The sequence below is a fragment of the Takifugu flavidus genome, chromosome 14 (assembly GCF_003711565.1).
Source record: "Takifugu flavidus isolate HTHZ2018 chromosome 14, ASM371156v2, whole genome shotgun sequence".
Classification (NCBI taxonomy): Eukaryota; Metazoa; Chordata; class Actinopteri; order Tetraodontiformes; family Tetraodontidae; genus Takifugu; species Takifugu flavidus.
This window is the reverse complement of record NC_079533.1, coordinates 7797224-7816404: the sequence shown is the minus strand read 5'-3', so window position 1 is coordinate 7816404 and position 19181 is coordinate 7797224. Positions and strand designations below refer to the sequence as shown.

General features: G+C 43.1%; 2 protein-coding genes across 6 annotated transcripts; both read left to right on the top strand.

Moving 5' to 3' along the window:
• Window positions 1-2014: 2014 nt before the first annotated feature.
• On the top strand, window positions 2015-7349 carry gabrr3a (gamma-aminobutyric acid type A receptor subunit rho3a). Of its 2 annotated transcripts, XM_057055356.1 has the most exons (9): window positions 2015-2593; window positions 2899-3011; window positions 4140-4207; window positions 4279-4502; window positions 4765-4847; window positions 5335-5472; window positions 6078-6230; window positions 6521-6714; window positions 6797-7349. In XM_057055356.1, the coding sequence occupies exons 1-9, from the start codon at window positions 2451-2453 to the stop codon at window positions 7097-7099; spliced, it is 1419 nt and encodes a 472-aa protein (XP_056911336.1). In that variant the 5' UTR covers window positions 2015-2450; the 3' UTR covers window positions 7100-7349. The 2 variants fall into 2 exon arrangements, with proteins under 2 accessions (XP_056911336.1, XP_056911337.1); XM_057055357.1 differs by lacking the exon at window positions 6521-6714.
• A 1562-nt stretch (window positions 7350-8911) lies between these two features.
• On the top strand, window positions 8912-18520 carry LOC130538096 (adhesion G-protein coupled receptor G2). Of its 4 annotated transcripts, XM_057055351.1 has the most exons (31): window positions 8913-9142; window positions 10029-10105; window positions 10499-10573; window positions 10979-11049; window positions 11129-11594; window positions 11631-11991; window positions 12145-12178; window positions 12266-12300; window positions 12380-12510; window positions 12586-12664; window positions 12755-12804; window positions 13127-13174; window positions 13280-13350; window positions 13428-13474; window positions 13570-13609; window positions 14029-14063; window positions 14160-14287; window positions 14364-14484; window positions 14569-14834; window positions 14916-15117; window positions 15224-15380; window positions 15665-15829; window positions 15925-16047; window positions 16147-16192; window positions 16269-16372; window positions 16450-16574; window positions 16756-17127; window positions 17219-17502; window positions 17881-17982; window positions 18087-18230; window positions 18347-18520. In XM_057055351.1, the coding sequence occupies exons 1-31, from the start codon at window positions 9102-9104 to the stop codon at window positions 18439-18441; spliced, it is 4095 nt and encodes a 1364-aa protein (XP_056911331.1). In that variant the 5' UTR covers window positions 8913-9101; the 3' UTR covers window positions 18442-18520. The 4 variants fall into 4 exon arrangements, with proteins under 4 accessions (XP_056911329.1, XP_056911331.1, XP_056911330.1 ...); XM_057055349.1 differs by having other exon boundaries at window positions 8912-9142; window positions 10502-10573; window positions 11129-11991; XM_057055350.1 differs by having other exon boundaries at window positions 8914-9142; window positions 11129-11991; window positions 14169-14287.
• Window positions 18521-19181: the final 661 nt, after the last annotated feature.

Below are 19181 nucleotides of genomic sequence, written 5' to 3'. Positions count from 1 at the left end.
CCTGTCCATTGTTAATATTAAAACAGGAATTTTACAAGATCAAAATATTTCTGTTCTTTCTGTTTAATGTAATTATTTGCAATATCATTGATCATTTAACTCAATGTTTCCAGTGATTCGCTCTTTGTCTCACCCAAGGTCCAGGGTTCAAATCCCCCCTGTGGCAAGGGCCTTTCCTGTGAGGAATTTGCAACACCGGTTTTCTCCCACAGTCCGAAATGAGAGGCACTGTACTGTCATTATATAGACCCCCCCCCCCCCCCCCCCAACAACCCCATTCAGGGTTAAAAGCTGTAGATGATGGATGGATAAAAACTGAGGTGGATCATTTGCTTTTAAATGTAAATGATTTTGGATTAAATAAAATCGCGTTTTCTAAAAGAGCACAGTGGAGCAGCTTTGGAAGCTTTTGGTCTTTCTGTGGTTTTTATGTGAACAGATAAAAAAAATACTACAGGCAAGACAAATGAAATACTGGACATGAGCGTACACAGGATTTCAGCTTTATCCACATCTTTGTGTCGAAACACGCTGTAAAGGTGGGTGTTTAAAAAAGAATGAATAATTTCAGATGGGAAAGAATTAGTGGGAACACAAAAAGAGGAAAATAGAACCAACAAATGCAAATAGCACATTTTAGTCCAGCAGTCGCACATTTCCCTTCACACTGGAAAGAGGATAATGTGCATGAGCTTACCTTTTGAGTTTACCACCAAGAAAAAGAGCAGCATCATCGTCAGTGTGTGAGTCTCTGCCATGTCAGAGGGGTGCTCAGATTTTCCAAAGCCTCTCCTGTGATGTGAAGCCTTACTTTGTGATTCCACATTACATCCTGCCTAACGACAGAACCACAGACTAATTAACCAGGCAGGTAAACCATTAACCAGCCTCTATGTAACGGCTGTGCATTACAATTAACACCTCTTCAGAAACTATTTAGAAAACAGAGAATTTCTCTCACTGTGAAATTTAATTTAATAAATTTTCCTGCAAATAAATAAACGCATTCTGCACTAAACCATGCAAACATTTCATGAATGCAACAATAAATGAGCTGCAGCTTTTAGAATACGACCTCTAGAGGACCTAGTAAACATGTCATGTCAATGAAATGACCCCACAGCTGGGCAGCAGCTGTAGGATTACATGGTGTACACATGTACAGGATCCACGTGCATGATTCTTTAAGACACCACTGCATACTTTCAATCCAAGATTAAAAGGACAATGCCACTAAAGTATAATCACGCTGACCATGCTGTCTATGTAGATGTGAATAAAGTTGCTGGAGTCTTGCATGTTTAAGAACGGAACCTTCTTTATGTTACATTTTATTATCGTGTTGGCTGACATCTGATGCTTAAGTTATTCAAACATCATAAATTATGCCGTCTGAAATTTGATACCCTGCAGCCGGTGCGAGCTGTAGCGCGCTGCTGCCCCCTACCGGACCAGAAATCAGCAGTCAAGCGTCCAAAAAAGTCACATTTTTGTATAATCAAGTATCACGAAAGTAAAATCCTTGCACGTAAGCAAATACATTATTAGATATATGCAAGGCTGAAAACAGGGTGCAAACTGCTTTTATGTTTCATTAAAATATCGTTTTTACAATATTAATGTACTCAAAAAGCATTGCAGCATTTGGTGTTTAAAATTTAATTATTTTTTTCCTAGTTCTAAACTGAATTAAAATATTCTGTTTTTGTCATTAACATGTTTTCCTCTAAACCTCCATTAACAATGTTGCTTCTGTACATGCTGCTAAAGAGGACGTCTGTGCAAATACAAAGTCTCTGGTCTTAGCTAATCGTTTCTACTGTGAATAATATTAACTCACAAGTGCCATGTTTGCAGATGTGACACAGACATCTGCTTTAATCTGTCTTCCTCCAATAGGATCATGCATGGTAGCATTCTCACATGCAACCCAAGCAAAGGAAAATCCTGCAGGGTGTAAATGTAGGCTACAGTCTTTTTTCCCTGAGTTTTTATCTGCCCAGAACGATGATGAAACCGTTGGTTATATTATCCCCTACCAGCCCCCTCCCTCCCTCCCTCGCTGCTGCCTCCAGTTTGTAGGTTACAGAAAGATTTCACCAACCACAGATAAGAAGATTAGAGAGGAATTAATGGTATTCCTTTGTCATTATAGGAATAAATTGATATTTTAAATCAGAGGGCGGGGACTCGGAGCAACATGTGTCAGACGTAAGCAGTGGGGATGGCGCAGTGGCGAGCAGACTCACACAAGGAGGATGCATGTAGCTCAATAACCATGGTGCAAAAGGGGAGGCAGAAGAATAATGGCGGGGCAGAATGAGCACTTGTGGATGGTTCTAGACATGCTGGTAGAGGACGGGGTCATCTGTGGCTCTCCCCGCTCCAGACAGTGACGCGTCCGGGAGGACCGTTTGGATTCCTCTCATCCACTCTACTCCAGCTCAACCATGAGGTTGGTCCTCCTGGCTTTAAGACTGATGTGCATGGCCTGGTTCTGGCCTGTCACCCAGCTCAACAGCAGTCACTTCCCAAACAAGAGGAGGCACAAGGAGCAGTACGTCGGAGAGACCACCAAGCCAAAGCATGGAGGGTGAGATGACATCTACTTACTGTGTGTAACGCTGGAATCTCTACATTTCGTTTATACAAAATTAGATCCAGAGGTTCCATTCCAAAGCTGCGTGCGTGTGTCTAACCGGTGTGAACACATTTCAAGAACTTTAATTCCCTCGAGACCAAGGTCTTTGGTTGTAATCAAGAGGGTTGAAATCCAATTAACCATTGCTGACTGTGTGACCAGATGTCACTTGTGTGTTCATCTGTGTTAGACAGAGACTGATGAGTCAAAGGAAGAGATTCCAGGCAAATCTGTGATTGGGTCTCTCTGGTTTTCAGACGGGTGGACCTTAAGATGAAGAAGCTGGACAGCACCAAGTCCTGGCTAATTAAATCCGAGCAGCTGCTTCGCATCGACGATCACGACTTTGCGATGAGGCCGGGCTTTGGAGGTACGGCACCCAGAATTCTGTTTCTCTTTTATTTTCCAATATCATTTTTAAAACCACGAGGCAGCTCTGTAAAAATAATGTAGGTTACTGTGCTCTCTTTGGTATTATGCCTCCCCCTAAAATAAACCTTAGTGACCTAGATTGTCTGCCTGTGAGACAATGATTGCAGCCAGTAGTACAAATAAAATAATCTGAACAGAGTACATGAGCCCGCTGGATGGAGAACAAAACTGTGCTGTTGCCCTTCTTTTTCTTCTACTGTTTATTTGCTTCACACTTTTTTGTGTATTTATTTATTTTTAGGACATTTTTGTGGATCTGACAGACTGGTTTAAATTGCAACTTTTTTCATAAACCCTCATCACCATGTATATCAATATGCCAGCATTTAGCGAGTGCTTCTTGAACGCACCCTTTGTGAATCCACAGTCTATATTAACAGCTATAAGTTTAACGTTCCCTCTATTTACACAAACAAACAAGCCAAACCCGAAGAGCAGAGGACTTCTGGGGATCTGGCTTCCTACTTCACGACTTGTCTGTTATCCCAGACGGAGGGATTTGCCTTCATTAGATAATGGCATCGACAGAACTGGGTGTTTACAGTTCACATAATACGTTTAGATGATGACATGCAGGTTGATGTTGTAAAAACAACATCATGTTGTAAGATTGTGGGTGGCGCCGCTTGTGCGCATTAGTGCATGCTGGGATCCGATTCAGACGTTACATAAACGCATGGCAGCATTAGTTATTGCCACATTCATGTATATAGGTTGTCCCCCCCCCCAGGATGTTGCCACAGTCCACGTGTCATTGGTATAAATGATTATCTTCTAATCCAAATGTCTGATAAATCTATACAATCAAATATTTCTGTCTGTAAAACGGCTGTGCATGAAGCAGTCAGGTGTGACTGTGAGTGATCCACCCTCGTGCCCACATTAAGCTGAGGCTTTTTAAGCGGTATAATAAAACGCCCGTCATCCTTTTGTCCGTGGCATCTGTAGGATGCAGCTTATGTCATAGCTCCACAGCTGGATTTACACAGGCGTAATCTCTGGCAGATGTGCAGACGGATGATTCATGGAGGATGCCGATGTTTTGACAAAGTTTGACCTTTTGTAGGTTCAGCTCTTCCTGTTGGTATTGACGTGCAGGTTGAGAGCATCGACAGCATATCTGAAGTGAACATGGTACGTGGCGCTGAAATGCCTCTAGTCCACCTGGTGTCCCTGATTTCTGAGCACGTGCGGTTTGTCTCCAGGACTTCACCATGACGCTGTACCTGAGGCACTACTGGCAGGACGACCGCCTGGCCTTCCCCTCCAGCAGCAACAAGAGCCGCACCTTTGACGCACGTCTGGTCAAGAAGATCTGGGTTCCCGACGTGTTCTTCGTCCACTCCAAGCGCTCTTTCATCCACGACACAACCATGGAGAACATCATGCTGAGGGTGTATCCTGATGGCAACATCCTCTACAGCGTCAGGTAAGAAGCAGCTTGATTTTCCTGACAGAGCAGACTTGTGTGTGAAACCACCTAGTTAACCAGAAACAAGTGTTTGGAATACCATCCTGTCTCTAATCCTTCATCATATCAACACAGATGTTGGCAACATGGTGTCAGCACAGACAGCTGTTTCAGCCCGAGTCTGTCATGCGTATAAGGAATTATCGCACAGTCAGCAGTTTGTGTCATCTGTTGCCGTGACGTTTCTATGGACAGTCATGAAAGAGCCGCTGTGTTTTAGGATCACCGTCACGGCACTTTGCTCCATGGACTTCAGCAGCTTCCCTCTGGATACTCAGAATTGTTCTCTGGAGTTGGAGAGCTGTGAGTATGGAACTGCAGCGGGGACATCTCAGCGGGGGATTTTGTCCATGTTATTCCACTGAAACACGTACAAAAATCCACTTTACATAATGTGCTAGCTGGAAAACACGTTGCACAATTTGGGCTCTAATTTAGGCGCTGACACGTGACGACGTTACAGGTCCCCTCCCATGAACAGATTTAGCCGATGCCGCGGCAACACGCAGTTCACACGTAACACACACATCAGCATCTCTAGCCTGAGTTCCTCTGTGTTTTCCAGTGAGTTCAATCGGCGTGAAGGTTGGGTCTTTTTTATAGCTGACCTGTTTTTGGTTTGTTCTATTATTAAACCGTGGATCCTGATCTCAGAGGGGAGCCGGGAGTCCCAGTTCTGTGCGCTCTCTCCTCCCCTCTGAGAAAAATGTCCATGACTGTGTAAACAGGCAACATGTGAAAGGTGTCCTCTTTTTTCCCACCTCCCTCTCTCCTCTCCCCTCTCCCGAAGATGCGTACAATGAGAACGACCTAATGCTCTACTGGAAGAACGGGAACGATTCATTAAGGACTGATGAGATTGTGCTCTCTCAGTTTTTTATTGAAGACTTCCAGCCTTCCTTTGGGCTTGCCTTCTACAGCAGCACGGGTATGTGAGGTCAGAGGTCGGGGGCTCTCTGTGCTGTACCTTGCTTGGGAACGACCGGAGAGCTCCTTATTTCATCCATATCATTAAAGAAATTCTATTTAAACCCTTTAAATGAACCAAGGCTCACCAAACAACCTATGCTTCCTTGTCAACATATGTAGTATTTAAGTAACTAACTCAAGGTAAACATTCTGAATGGTTATGGTTATATTCTGGCAGAGCTGAGGCTTCATGCTGCTCTGTGACGTCGTTAAGCTGTCCAAAGAGTTTGTGTAATCACGCTCACTACCAGGAGAGGGGAGTACTGGAGTTTTAAGCATTTTAAACCTGCATGACTGATTGCTTAGCCCACTTTTGGGAACCCGCTCCGCTCTTACCGTCATGTTAGTAGACGAGGGATTGAGAGCTGGAGAGGGAGGGATTTTCTTCTGTGCCTGAAATAATCTTCTGGGGCCTGTCTTTGCTGAAACCATGTTAAGTCAAGCTCTAGACAGATCAGTGAACTCAGCCTACTTTTCTCATTTCAATTATGGTTAGATTTTTTGAAGCCCCCTCCTCATCCACCTGCCCTGTTCCCACATTCTGTCCATTTATCTCTGTTTCAGGATGGTACAATCGGCTCTACATTAACTTCATTCTCAGGAGGCATATTTTCTTCTTCATGCTTCAGACTTACTTCCCCACCATGCTGATGGTGATGCTGTCCTGGGTGTCTTTCTGGATTGACAGACGGGCTGTACCTGCCCGTGTCTCTCTGGGTACTGATACAGCAGGACATTTCTTTTCCCTGAACTCCCCAAACAAGCTTTCACCTCAACCAGATTATTGTTGCATATTGCTGCCATATTTATATTCTGATCCCAGGTTGTCTTTGTATAGAAATCACTCATTAATAGGTTAGCTTAGCTCTTCTCTCCAGCTAAAGACAAAGCATAAGCACATTTTATTAGGCTTGCCCTGGATTAAGTGGTTTTTCTGCTCCTTTAAGCCTCCACTCATGTCCATCCTGGAGGAAAAGTATTATGTGTTGTTATCTGTCCGCGTCCAGGCATCACCACAGTTCTGACCATGTCCACCATCATCACTGGCGTCTCGGCCTCCATGCCACAGGTGTCTTACGTCAAAGCCGTAGACATCTACCTGTGGGCGAGCTTCCTGTTTGTCTTTCTGTCCGTCATTGAGTACGCTGCTGTCAACTATTTCACCACCGTTGAGGAGATGAAGAAGCTGAAACACGCAAAGGTTGCTCAATGGCTGAATGTATAATGTGTAAAATAACCCCCTCAGAGTGAGTAACCCTCCACTTCGGCCCTTTTTGCTCCAGATTCCCAACTCCTACAATGCCACAGAGGCCATGGCGTTCGATGGCTGCTTCCACGACACCGATATAGACCTGACGTCTTTACCAGAGGTCGCCAGCACCCCAAACACAGAGCGGAACACTCAGGCCCGAAACTCTACCGTGTCGGCGCCCACCGAGGGCACAAGGCTGCGCAGGAAGAACCTGCTAAAGCAACACCTCAGCTTCATAATGAGCAACAGCTACATGATCGACTCCTATTCCAGGGTCATATTTCCGATGGCATACCTGCTCTTCAACATTATTTACTGGAGCTTGTATGCGTAACGCTGCAACTGTGCAGCATTTCTACCACCAAAACCTGCTCCTAATCTGCTGATGAGTTCAGATACCATGACAGGAAAGACTCCATTTTCTGCGTGTTTTCACCACGCTCATTTTATAGATATATATATATAAAAAAGAAAAAAACGGGAAAAAAAAACAACGGGATTCTGTTTTATCACAGAACCGGAATCAAATCCTGAAGTTGTACAACTGATGTTTAACAATAAATATTCTCTTAAAAATCTATAAACTATTTGCAAAGCTTTATTGAAGCCTCCTGGTAGAGAAGAAATAGAAGAAGTCACTGTGGAAATAGTTCTTTTATTGATTTTGATGACAGTGATGAACTGTCTCATCTCTGTTTCTGAAGAAAGAAACAACTGTTGTAGGAATGGAACGTCTGCAAACCTCAACAGGCTGCAGGTGTCCACTGAAGGTCGTGTGTGAAGGAAAACAAGCACATATATGGCAACTGTCAGCACAAATATAAAAGAAACACTACTACACTTTCACTTCTAATATAAACAATAGATATGGTGTCTTTGTGACATGGTACAATTACGTTATTGGCTAAATTGATACAAGGAGTATTTGTTCCAAATGCTGTGATATAAACAGGCTTTAATATTAAGTTAAGCTTTAATACAAAATAGCTACATGTGCCAGTTGTCCCACTAGATCATCTGAGTTTGAGGGGCTCGATATTGCAGATTAGTAGAAAACTCTCGGAGCTCAACCAGAATCCAGCAATTCTCATCAAAGTTAACTAGAAAAATCGATCATAAAGTATAGAATAAAAGAAACAATGCCAAACAAAGGCTATACATATATAAAAAGGAAACAGTGTATTCTTGAGGTTTATGCCTATTTATTCATGTACACGTGTGTTTCAACATCCCCAACAGCAGAAACACAATAGACCTACATGCATACATTTTCATATATTGAAAAGCTCAAGCGCCTGGTTCCATGTTGCTCTAGTGAGACATTCAATTAATTTGTATAAATGAGGATTGGAGAGATAGAACAAATATGCTATGATTACTTATAACTTGATTACATAACTGCAATAGAAGATATAATCAGATCCATTAGTGATGAGTGACAGGTAATGTGATTACCAAAGAAAATCAAAAGTCTTTCTCTCTTATCTGTTTGCTCTTAAATTTTTTGTATACAGTTTATTCCATAGTTGTATTTTTATCTATATATTACTGCAGAAAAATTATGAAATCATCGTTTCAAGGACGGATCGGGACCCTTAGCGCCCTCTATCGTGAAATATGGGAACTACATCCTCCAAATGTAGTAAATGGAAGTGGAAATTAGCGCAAATGTAATTACTTAATTTTAAACAATTTGATCTAAGAATAAGGATTTAAGGGATGATTCAAATATATATTTTCAGCACTTTAGCTTCAAGCTGTGTAACAAAATGTAGCCCTTCAGTCATTGAGCCGTATATATGTGCTTGTTTTGTGCGTGTTTTGTGCGTGTGCACGCGTGTTCCACCTATTCAGAGTCCTGTAGAGCAGGTGCATGACTTTTCATTGTGACGTAGACAGCTGGGACAATTTTAGGTCTGGAATGTTACCATGGAAGCAGTCCCGTCAGTCAGTAGTACACACACCCTGTTTCAACCAGAACTAAAAAATATATATATAAACATATATTACATAAAGAAAGAAAAGAGAAAAAGATGAAGGGATGAAAATACAGGAGGTTTCTTTTCCTAATCAGGTGTAAAGGCAAAAGCTTTCTAATGAAGGAGGGGTTTTTAGTTTTCTTTTAACCAGTGCTCAGTATTGTTCACTGGGCAGCCTGACGTATCAGGGGAGTGCCAAACACGTCAGCTATTGATCCTGAGCAACAATGTCAGAAGCAGCCTGGTCATAACAACAACAACAGTGCTGATGAACAGTGGAAAATGCACCACTTATTTGTTTGATTTGGTTTTTCTCTCAAGTGTGGATATTCCTCAGGAGGGCATGGTCAGAACGCCATGAAAGCTTCAGTGGTTCGCACCGACGGACGCTCACACAGGTACGTGATCGCCCCTTCACTCAGGCCATAATGGGGTGATCTGCTGTCACTTTTGGGAATTCCGTGATTTGCGGCTCTCAAATAACAAGGAACTAAAAATTCCAGCCTTGCCGGATTTTTTTTTTTTTAAACAGATAGTTATGATGCATTAAAGCCCAACATTTAACACTTACATTCTCATACTTTTCATGTATTTCCTATCAAACTTATCTTTATCCTTTCATGGTTCTGGATCTTAGACTTTATTACTCAAATTGTGTGTGTAATCTCAGTTGCCGTAGATGGCATCTGAATACTGAGTGTTTGATAATCTGAATCTGATCTTTTCAACCTCTGCTTTAATCTGTCATGGACTATTTCTTTTCCTCATCCAATCCTTCTTATCATACGTCCAAAAAGATTTCTAGGAATGATTTCAGATAGGTCAGCAAACACTGTTAACCATTATTTGGAGTTATAAATACAAAGCTTATGCTGCCAGAGCTGGATTTAATTCACCACATGACCAAAAACTCCAGCGACATGGAAACACAGCAGAAACTTTATGCAAAATATCCAAAGCATGTCCTGTGCCTGTTCTGTTTTGTTCACCTCTTTTGTCCTTAAGAGTGTTCGTGCACACGCACATGAAAGCTACACACACAGACACACCCCATGAAATGAATACCATTAAATTAGATGTAAGTCCATCACTTATTTTCAGACTGGTTTCCCTCAAACAGAAGCCCTGTCAGGTGTGTTTCCACAAGCTACAGTGAGCAGTCATCAGAGCGGGCGTGATGGGAAACAAGCGGAAAGGATTTCTGCCTGAAACTCTTTCCGTGTGACTCACCCCTGCACATTTCTAAAGGCGAAACTTAAGTTTTAATCGGGTTTTTTGTTTCAGCTCGGTGAGGGAACCCTGGTCGCACATCAAACGTCTCCCCTGGTTGCACTTTCAGCTGCTGGGCCTCCTCCTGACAGGTGCTTTGCTCAGCAAAGACAGGTTACAGCATGAAGGCATCTCATTATGTGGAACCACAGGCCTGCATATCTATTTCTGAACCGCTGCATCTGACTGAATGTCTGACATGCCAGTTATTCAGCACTTGTATTGTAACAGACACATATTGTGCACGCTCGGACACACCCTCTCCTCTCTAATTCATGGCGTAACCTGTTGGTCTAGTCTCATCTCTGGTCATTATCAGGCATCAGTGTTGAAAACGGATTTCCACAAACACGACACATTTTACAAAAGAATAGAAATGCTAGTGTAACAGCGTCACAGCTTAGTCTCATAAATGCAACGTCATAAGTTTATATCTTTTCCTGGTTCCATGTTAAGTGGTAATAGTTATTTTCTCCCTATGTAAGTAGGTCAGGCCTCCTCTAATCACACCTCCACTACGCCGTCTCCTCTCGCCTCAACCACACATGTGCAGCCTCAAGGTAACCGTCAACCCACATAATCCTCCTGGCCATACCTCATCACCTTTATGCCTCTTTAACTGTCTTTCACAGCCATGGTTTTATACTCAGATTGCAGCTTTTTATAAATGATCTACTACTCCACCTCTGTGGGTTGCTTAGCCAAGCATAATTTGTTGGCCCTGGCTATTCATTCTGTTCTATTACAGCACAGATCCAGACATGCGATTTCCAAATCTGTGGTTCGAAAATTTAAGATGTCATTTAGAATACGTGACAGAATTACTGCCGTAGCTCCCGTAGCGTTGTGGAGTTCTCTTGTGTTACAAGACTGAATATACAGACTCATATTTGCATTATGAGCAACACCATCCATCCATGTGGTTTTGGTTTTAACCATTTTTAAAACCCAATCTGTCTCTCTAGCTACGTACTACTTTGTTGACATAACTGTGACCGCCGCTGTAAAGAAAAATGAATCTGAGATCAAGGCCTGGGTAAGTGTTGCACCACCCAGAGCAGGTCATTTGCAGATTTTTGTCCCATGGTTGAATAATCTGATGGTCTTTTTCTCAGCTCATGGAAGCATTCCAAAACAACCTGGAGAGCTGCCTGCGTGAACCACCCACAGCTGGATCGAACTCCTCTACCCCTGCAACAACAACCCAAAACTACAGCCTAACCACAGCTGCAATGACAACAGCTCTGCAAAACAATACAAACACAACTACATCCGCAGTTTCACAAAGCAGCAACACAACTACAGATGCAAAAACTACAGTTCTACAGAGCAGCAATAGGACTACGGCTGCAACATCAACTTTACAAAGCAACAACCTGACCACAACTGCTCAAATCAACAATAGAACTGCAACTGCAAATGCAACAACAGCTTTGCAAGGCAACAATGTGACTGCCCTTGCAACAACAGCTCTACTTAGCAACAATAAGACCACAATAACAACAACACCTCTACAAAGCGACAGGACAACAACTTCAACAACACCTCTAGAAAGCAACAGGACAACAACTTCAACAACACCTCTACAAAGCAACAGGACAACAACTTCAACAACACCTCTAGAAAGCAACAGGACAACAACTTCAACAAGCAGCATCACAACTACTGATGCAAAAAGTACATCTTTCCAAAGCAACAGTGTGGCTACAACTGTGACTACAGTCGCACAAAGCAAAATCACAAATGCAGACACAGAAACAACATCAGAAAGCAACAGTGTGGCTGCAACTGTGACTACAGTCGCACAAAGCAAATTCACAAATGGAGACACAGAAACAACATCACAAAGCAACAGTGTGACGCCAAGTGCAACGACAACATGGACCGGTGACAAAATCACTGAAGCCACACCATCTACAACACCTGCAATAACAAAGATTAGGAGTGTCCGGGAACTTCTTGACGAGACTCAAACCAGGTACCAGGAAATGAGTTTCCATTAAATAGATAGAAAAATGTAAATAATGCAGTGATAATAACTCCCCCAACATAATTTATTTTAACCATAGCATAGACGTGCTAGATAAATGTATTTCAGAAAAATGAACATCATTGTTTCCTATTTTTTCAGTAATATTACCAACAAAACAACTGGTCTTATACAAGTAAGCACATGTGTAAAAGCCTTGAATAGAGCTGTTATCAATTAAGCAAGTGCAACGCTCACAGGAGCCTGATTCATGTTTTCCCAGGGAATCGACGTGAACTGCGAAGACACAGACACGAGGTAAATGACATCACAGCTACTAAACAGACCTGAGTGACACAAGGACGAGAACATCACCGGCATGTGTGTGCTTCTTCAGGAACTCCAGCTGCAGTGTGGTGCTGCAGCTGAGACAGAGCGTAGCTCCGTGCTGCCTCCTCCGAACCCTCTGTGCAGCCAGTGACAACTCCTCAGAGATCAGTGCCGTGGGGAAAAAAGTGGACCGGACAAGTGAGCGCTGCCTGACGTGCACTATTGTACATGTTGTGATGGTTTGCCCTGAGACGAGAAATCCTCTGTGAGCAGATCCGCTTCAAAATGAGTGTGAGAGTGATCCACAGGAGGAAAACAGTTGTGTTTATAGGGGTCAAGATGACGCAACATGGTACTCGAGTGAAATCTCAGTTCATTTCTCAATATTTGGGTAACTTTTTATTTTTCACTATTTTTATTTGGTTATTTACATTTTTCACAGTAAGAATGTCTCTGCATACGTGGGACTTCTGAGCAACTCAACTCAGTGTGGTGAGTAAAGCAGCACTTTTCTTTCGCAACATTTGGATGTTGTAAATTTTTTTTGAAATCCAGACTGTGGTGTCGTTAAATCGGCTCCACAAAGTTCCCAAACTATTTGAGTCTCACCAACCACAACAAACAGCCTCAATCACAGGTCACGTGCACTGCATTGCAAAAAAAAAGAAAAAAAGAACATAAGTGCCCTAAGATCTAAAAATGACTGCATGTCACCACATGTCTGTTAGATTAAACCCTTTATCTGATCAGATTTAATACATAACATGAGACAATCTGAAATGAAATGAAATAAAATAAATGTTGACTGTTCCAGAGAAGCGGAACAACAGTTGCAGCTGCTCTGCTTATTGCAGCGGCCTGGGTGAGTGTTTAATCAGCCTGTAAAACCACCGTTTCTAAAGAATATTAACCCCGATAGTCACGAAGCCACAGCACACACGTACTGATACATTTTGTTTGGTTCTAGATGCATACTACTCTCTCCAGCTTTCAGTAAATGACTCCAGCAAGATAAATGTGTCTTATATCTTGTCCCTGGTGAGTTTGTGTGCACGTTGTTTACTGTTCATTCAGCCTCGGTGGATTATGAGAGCACGGAAATAATCTTTTCACAGATTGAAGAAGAAACGACGCAACCCTCAAACTGCTCGCTGGGTTCTACGTGAGTTTTCTCTTCTTTCCAGCCTCAAAATTAAATTTCATGCATGCCTGCTCCCAGTCCGACAAAGAATCAATGACGGGCCTTTACGTTTGCAGCGATTTATGTACGGAGGTCAACTTTTTATCTCATTTGAAGGTAAGATAAAGACTTATAGTTCTGTATCTCCTATTATTTTATCACTGTTTTTTTAACGACAGATTGTTGTGAGCTGATCACAAGAACTCATTGTAGCTTACATATAATCTTATATAATAAATGGCTCAGCCAGGATACACAATATTTTTGGCATTCTCTGAACAAACTTGAGAGTTGTCTGGATGTTGTTTTTTTATTTTTAAAAGTCCACATGACGCAAGTTATTTTTGAGTAATGCATTTTCTTCAGGAAACTGGGTCCTTATCACAAAAATGCATGACAGACCATTTCTATGACTCCATTTATTGCCACACTAGGTTTTATTGCACATTGATGTCTTTTCATGCCCACAAATACACACTATGTATGCAGACGCATGTTCCTCTTATCTAACACACCGTGATTAAATCTCTCCTCAGAATGCTACAGTGATCTGTGAAAATGCAAAACCAAAGTGAGTTTGAATCATATGAATGTCTCACCACAGCCAGGAAGTCTGAGACATTTCACCTGTGACTGATCTGTGCTCTTCTGATGTTTTAACTTCCGGCCTTCAAAGCTGCACAGTGATTCTACGCCTATCCACAACACTTCCCGTTTGCACCGTGTCGGAAATCATGATGCACGCGTTGCGGTCTGCGAAAGAAATTGGTTACACTGGACAAGTGAGCAGGGCAGGTGTGCATCTTGGAGGAGACAGAGGTCAAGATTTAAGTTTGATTCCTCTTAAATCATTTGTGTCTTTTTTACACAGCGATTTGTGGAAACTCAACCATTGGGAGCAACTTCCTCGATTCCCAGGTCACACTGGTGAACATTGGGCTAAAACCAGGTGCATTTTGTTCAGCACTAAATACGTCCAACACCTTGAATTGGTTTGTATCATCTCAAATCTTGAACTCACCGGCTACAACCGCAGTCATCAATGACATAAAGCTGCCTTTGTTTTATTTTTCCAGTCAAAACGGAGGAATCTTGGTCGTACAGCTGGACGAAAAGTGCGGTTACCCTGTACCGTCGATGACCACACCCAGCCAAAATTTGAACGTTACACAAGCCAACACCACCATCTCTCCCGCAAATACAACATCATTCGCACAAAACACCACTGTTGAACCTCAGAATTCCACCATTTCCACCAATGCCAGCTCTACTGCTGCTAATTACGCGTCAACTACAATAATCTTCACAACTACGAACACTATGGAAGCAACCACAGAATCAGGTTAGTGTTGCATCATGTGAGTGTGTCTTTAGAGCACCGTTTGTCTTCTGTGATGCCTGTTTTAAATCTCGGTGGTTTCAGCTGACAGCCAGGCCAACATGCTGCTCAATCTGGCCAGAAATGTGTCCAACCTCAACTCCAGTCAAGTGGATCAGCTGTTGTCCCAGCTGGAGAACCTTTTGGACGGCCCGAACATTAGTTTGGCCCTGGGAAACACCTCCGTGCAAATTGTCAGCAGCCTGATGGGCGCTTCACCTGAGTTGCTGTCAAACTTCTCCAAAAGGTTCAAGAAGCAGTTTATTTACAGCGTGCACACCACTGCAGATGCACTCCTACTTAAACCATCTTTAATAATAACACTCACTGGAAATGTACTTTCTTCTTTCCAGGATCATAAGGATTGTCGACACAGTGGGGCTGAAGCTCATCGTGGAGGATCAGCTGGAGACCCTCCTGTCCTCAGATTTAGCTCTGTCTGTGATGCAAACAGATGGCACCAACTTCCAGGAGGTGTTCTTTTCCATCTCCGACCCTGATAATGTCCAGGTATTAGCAGTTGAATTGTCTCCCGTTCTTTTGTTTATATTCAATCACAGTTACTTATAATAGCATCCAGACAGGTGAACTAGGTCAGAAAATCTGCTCTCATTCTTTTCATCGCATTCACAAAGGCTTTTACTCCAGGATTAAACTTTTTTTTGTACCCGTAGTTCTCTTGAAAATCTGACTTGATTATTGCAGCTGTGCTGACAGGAGAGCTTTTTTCCGTGGTAAAATGTATTAAACATAGTCGTTAAGCTGCTTTGTGTTTGTTCAACGTTCTTTGGCAGGTCCGTGGGGATTCCAGACGCAGGAGGAGCCAGAGAGCTGGCCCGTCCATCCCTCAGGGCTCCATCTCGCTTCCCTCTTCTCTCACTCAGAATCTCAGTTTGGAGGAGCAGCAACTGGCCTCTAGAGTCCAGTTCAATTTCTACCAGACTGGCGCGCTGTTCCAGGTGTGTTTGTTCAACCGCAACATCCCAAATGTGCATCATTGTTTGCTGTAAACACAGTTTTGATCATGATCGTCCTTTTTCCCACAACCCTGCAGGACAAGAACTTGGGAAAACGCAGACTCAATAGTGGGATCTTGGGCGCGAGTGTGGCCAACCTGTCAATCACGGGACTGCAGGATAGCGTTGTAATTCGTCTCAGGAATACAGAGCTGATTCCAGTAAATTATATGAAATTAAAAATAACAGTGCCCCCCCCCCAAAAAAAAATGAATGCATCAGTAACAATATAGCCATTTGTGCCTTATCCCAACCTGCAGGCTGATTACGTGTCTACGTGTGTTTTCTGGGACTTCACATTAAATGGTAATTGTTTGAACGTGGAATGAAGTACCTAGAAGGAAATCAGCATGCAGGTTTCATAAGTTTTCTCCTCCTGCAGATGGATCTGGGGGATGGAACTTGAGTGGCTGTTATGTCACAAACAGCACGGACAATGAGACTGTTTGCAGCTGTAACCATTTAACCAGTTTTGCAATCCTGCTGGTGACTGTTCACACGCTGCTATGATTAAAGGTGCTGTTCTTTAATCCACTTCCTAACTGGTTTGCCTTCCTTCCCAGGACCTCTCCAGAGAGCCCCTAACTAGCCGCCTCCAGGCCACCATCCTAAGCTTTATCACGTACATCGGCTGTGGAATCTCTGCTATCTTCCTGTCGGCCACCCTACTCACATACTTGGCCTTCGGGTGAGAGACAAACTGTGTTGCCCAAGGAATGACATTAATCAAAAATACCATATTTGGCCTAAAGAAAGCATTGGGAAATTCTGGTTTGGTCTGAAGGGGGAAAACAATATGAAATCCTTAAAGGCCAGAAAACAAATGCTTCACAATGCACTAACTCAATTTTATTCTGTGTGATCTAAAGGAAGTTACGTAAGGACATTCCATCTAAAATCCTCATCCAGCTGTGCTTGGCTCTGTTGCTTCTCAATCTGGTCTTTCTGGTGGACGCCTGGCTGGCGCTCTACCCGGAGGCTGTGGGCCTCTGCATCTCCACCGCCTGGTTCCTTCACTACTTCCTGCTCGTCTCCTTCACCTGGATGGGACTGGAGGCCGTGCACATGTACCTGGCCCTGGTGAAGGTCTTCAATAGCTACATATCGAGCTACATGCTCAAGTTCTCTCTGGCTGGCTGGGGCATCCCGATGGTTGTGGTCATCATTGTCATCGCGGTCGACAAGGACAACTATGGTCTTATCTCCTACGGAAGGTTTGCTGATGGCACCACTGATGATTTGTGAGTCCACACCTAAGTTCCGGCTTGAAATCTTCAGACCCACGATCATGACATGCAAGCGTCGGTTTATCTTCTTCCTCTCCTCCCACAGCTGCTGGCTGAGGAACGACATTGCCTTCTACGTCGCGGTGGTGGCCTACTTCTGCGTCATCTTTCTTTTCAACTTCATCATGTTGATCGTGGTGCTGGTGCAGCTGCGTCGGATGAGGAAGCAGAACCCGCACAACAGCGCTCACCGCACCACTCTGCAGGACATACGCAGTGTGGTGGGGATAACCCTCCTCCTCGGGCTCACGTGGGGCTTCGCCTTTTTCGCTTGGGGACCGGTCAACCTGGCCTTCATGTACCTCTTTGCTATTTTCAACTCCTTGCAAGGCGAGTGATAAGAAAGGAATTTCATCTAAGAATTCCGTTTTGACTTTTTCAATCCAGACTTTTCCCCCTTCCAAGTTAAGGGTTAACATTCTGGTGACAAATTTAAACTTTAAAGCTTTGAAGCCCGGCATTCATTCCTGCCGGCTGAAAATAACAGATAACAAGAAGATATGAGAAGATATGAAATACCTGATCAGCTCTATTTTGACCAAACTGGCATCATTTTAGCTGAGAGTTTATTCAACGACAGACTTATTGAAATCTGGGAGGACGGTGTGTGTATATGTGTGTATATTATATTGTGAATTTCAAGTGTTGTACTACTTTATAACGGATTTGGAACCGACTAATTTTTCTGGTTGTGTTTTGGTTTTGTAGGATTTTTCATATTTGTGTTCCATTGTGCGGTGAAGGATGTTGTGAGACGACAGTGGAGGACATACCTGTGCTGTGGCAAAATGAGGCTGGCAGAGAACTCGGGTAGAGATTTACATAAGCTAGTTGTACATGTTGGCTGTATAATGGTGTCATCAGTTGACACATGCAATGTCACAATGACATCTGGACTTTTTTTGGGGGGACAGAATGGAGCCGTACTGCAACACAGAAAACCGGGAAGAAGTCGTCGGTGACCAGACTAACATCCCTTCAGTCTTCCCAGTCTAATAACACATCCAGCTCCACCTCCTGTCTCGTTAGTGAATCGTCGGACCAGAATAATTCCGTCGGTAAATGATAAACCACGTCTAACTTACTGGACTTGATCTTCAAGTGCTGGGGCCAAGTGCAAAACTGTGTTTGTGTTATTTATAGTAGAATTGAATGCAGCACTTGTGTTTTCCAGGTAGTCCAGTTCAAGACGGGATCATCACAAGTGATGAAGACCACAATATGGATGTGACCCTTAATGAGATCAACAGTCAGCACAGAAACCAGTAAAAGAAGGACCATGCCAGCGGAGATTGCTTATTTTATTGAAACTTTTGTATGAGACATGTAAAATGATTGATGAACTCTTCCTTGTGTCTTTGTTATTGTTTGCGAAATTCGGCTGAATAATCAAGACCAGCCTCAATTTTTCAACAGTCTTTCAACTTTCAACAGTCTCTGGTTTCCACCCATCTCGTTTTTTGCCTTTCTAGTCATCATATATAAAATAGACAGATAACACCTAATACAATATAAGTAATCATTTGTCATCTGTATGGAAGGTGAATGTGCAAATTTATGCTACTCAACGCTGTTCAATAGTACCTAGTTTAGGTTCCGATCCCTTCAGTCATAGCTCATAGAAGGTCGAGAAATATCAGATTTATTGAGCTGCAAATACTGCGCTCCGTGAGCCCGGAGGCATGGCTAGTATGAACGGGTCTCACTTGACTAGCCTTGTCTTGTGACATTGCAGCACCAAATCTAACATTGCTATTGGGATGAAGAACCAGAAGAAGTCTTCGAAGGCCAAGGCTGGGGCAGACACTAGCAGATGCAAGCGGGCAGCTATCTCGGCCAACCATTCAATGATGCACTGATAGTGACGTCTAAACACCGGAATGCAACTCCAACACTTCTATGTAGCTCACCTTGTGAAGTTGCATTCCTCCACCTCAAAGACCATCCTTTTTCAGCTGTCCACAGCTCCTGATACGCTCAAAGGACTCAAGCTATGCCTCCATTTGCCA

Coding starts and splice junctions, on each gene's coding strand:
- gabrr3a (XM_057055356.1), top strand. CDS start 2,451: ATGAGGTTGGTCCTCCTGGCTTTAAGACTGATGTGCATGGCCTGGTTC. Junction 4,208..4,278: donor GCATATCTGAAGTGAACATG/GTACGTGGCGCT, acceptor GTTTGTCTCCAG/GACTTCACCATGACGCTGTA. Junction 6,231..6,520: donor ACCTGCCCGTGTCTCTCTGG/GTACTGATACAG, acceptor GTCCGCGTCCAG/GCATCACCACAGTTCTGACC.
- LOC130538096 (XM_057055346.1), top strand. CDS start 9,102: ATGAAAGCTTCAGTGGTTCGCACCGACGGACGCTCACACAG. Junction 9,143..10,028: donor ACCGACGGACGCTCACACAG/GTACGTGATCGC, acceptor TTTTTGTTTCAG/CTCGGTGAGGGAACCCTGGT. Junction 13,475..13,569: donor AACTGCTCGCTGGGTTCTAC/GTGAGTTTTCTC, acceptor TTACGTTTGCAG/CGATTTATGTACGGAGGTCA.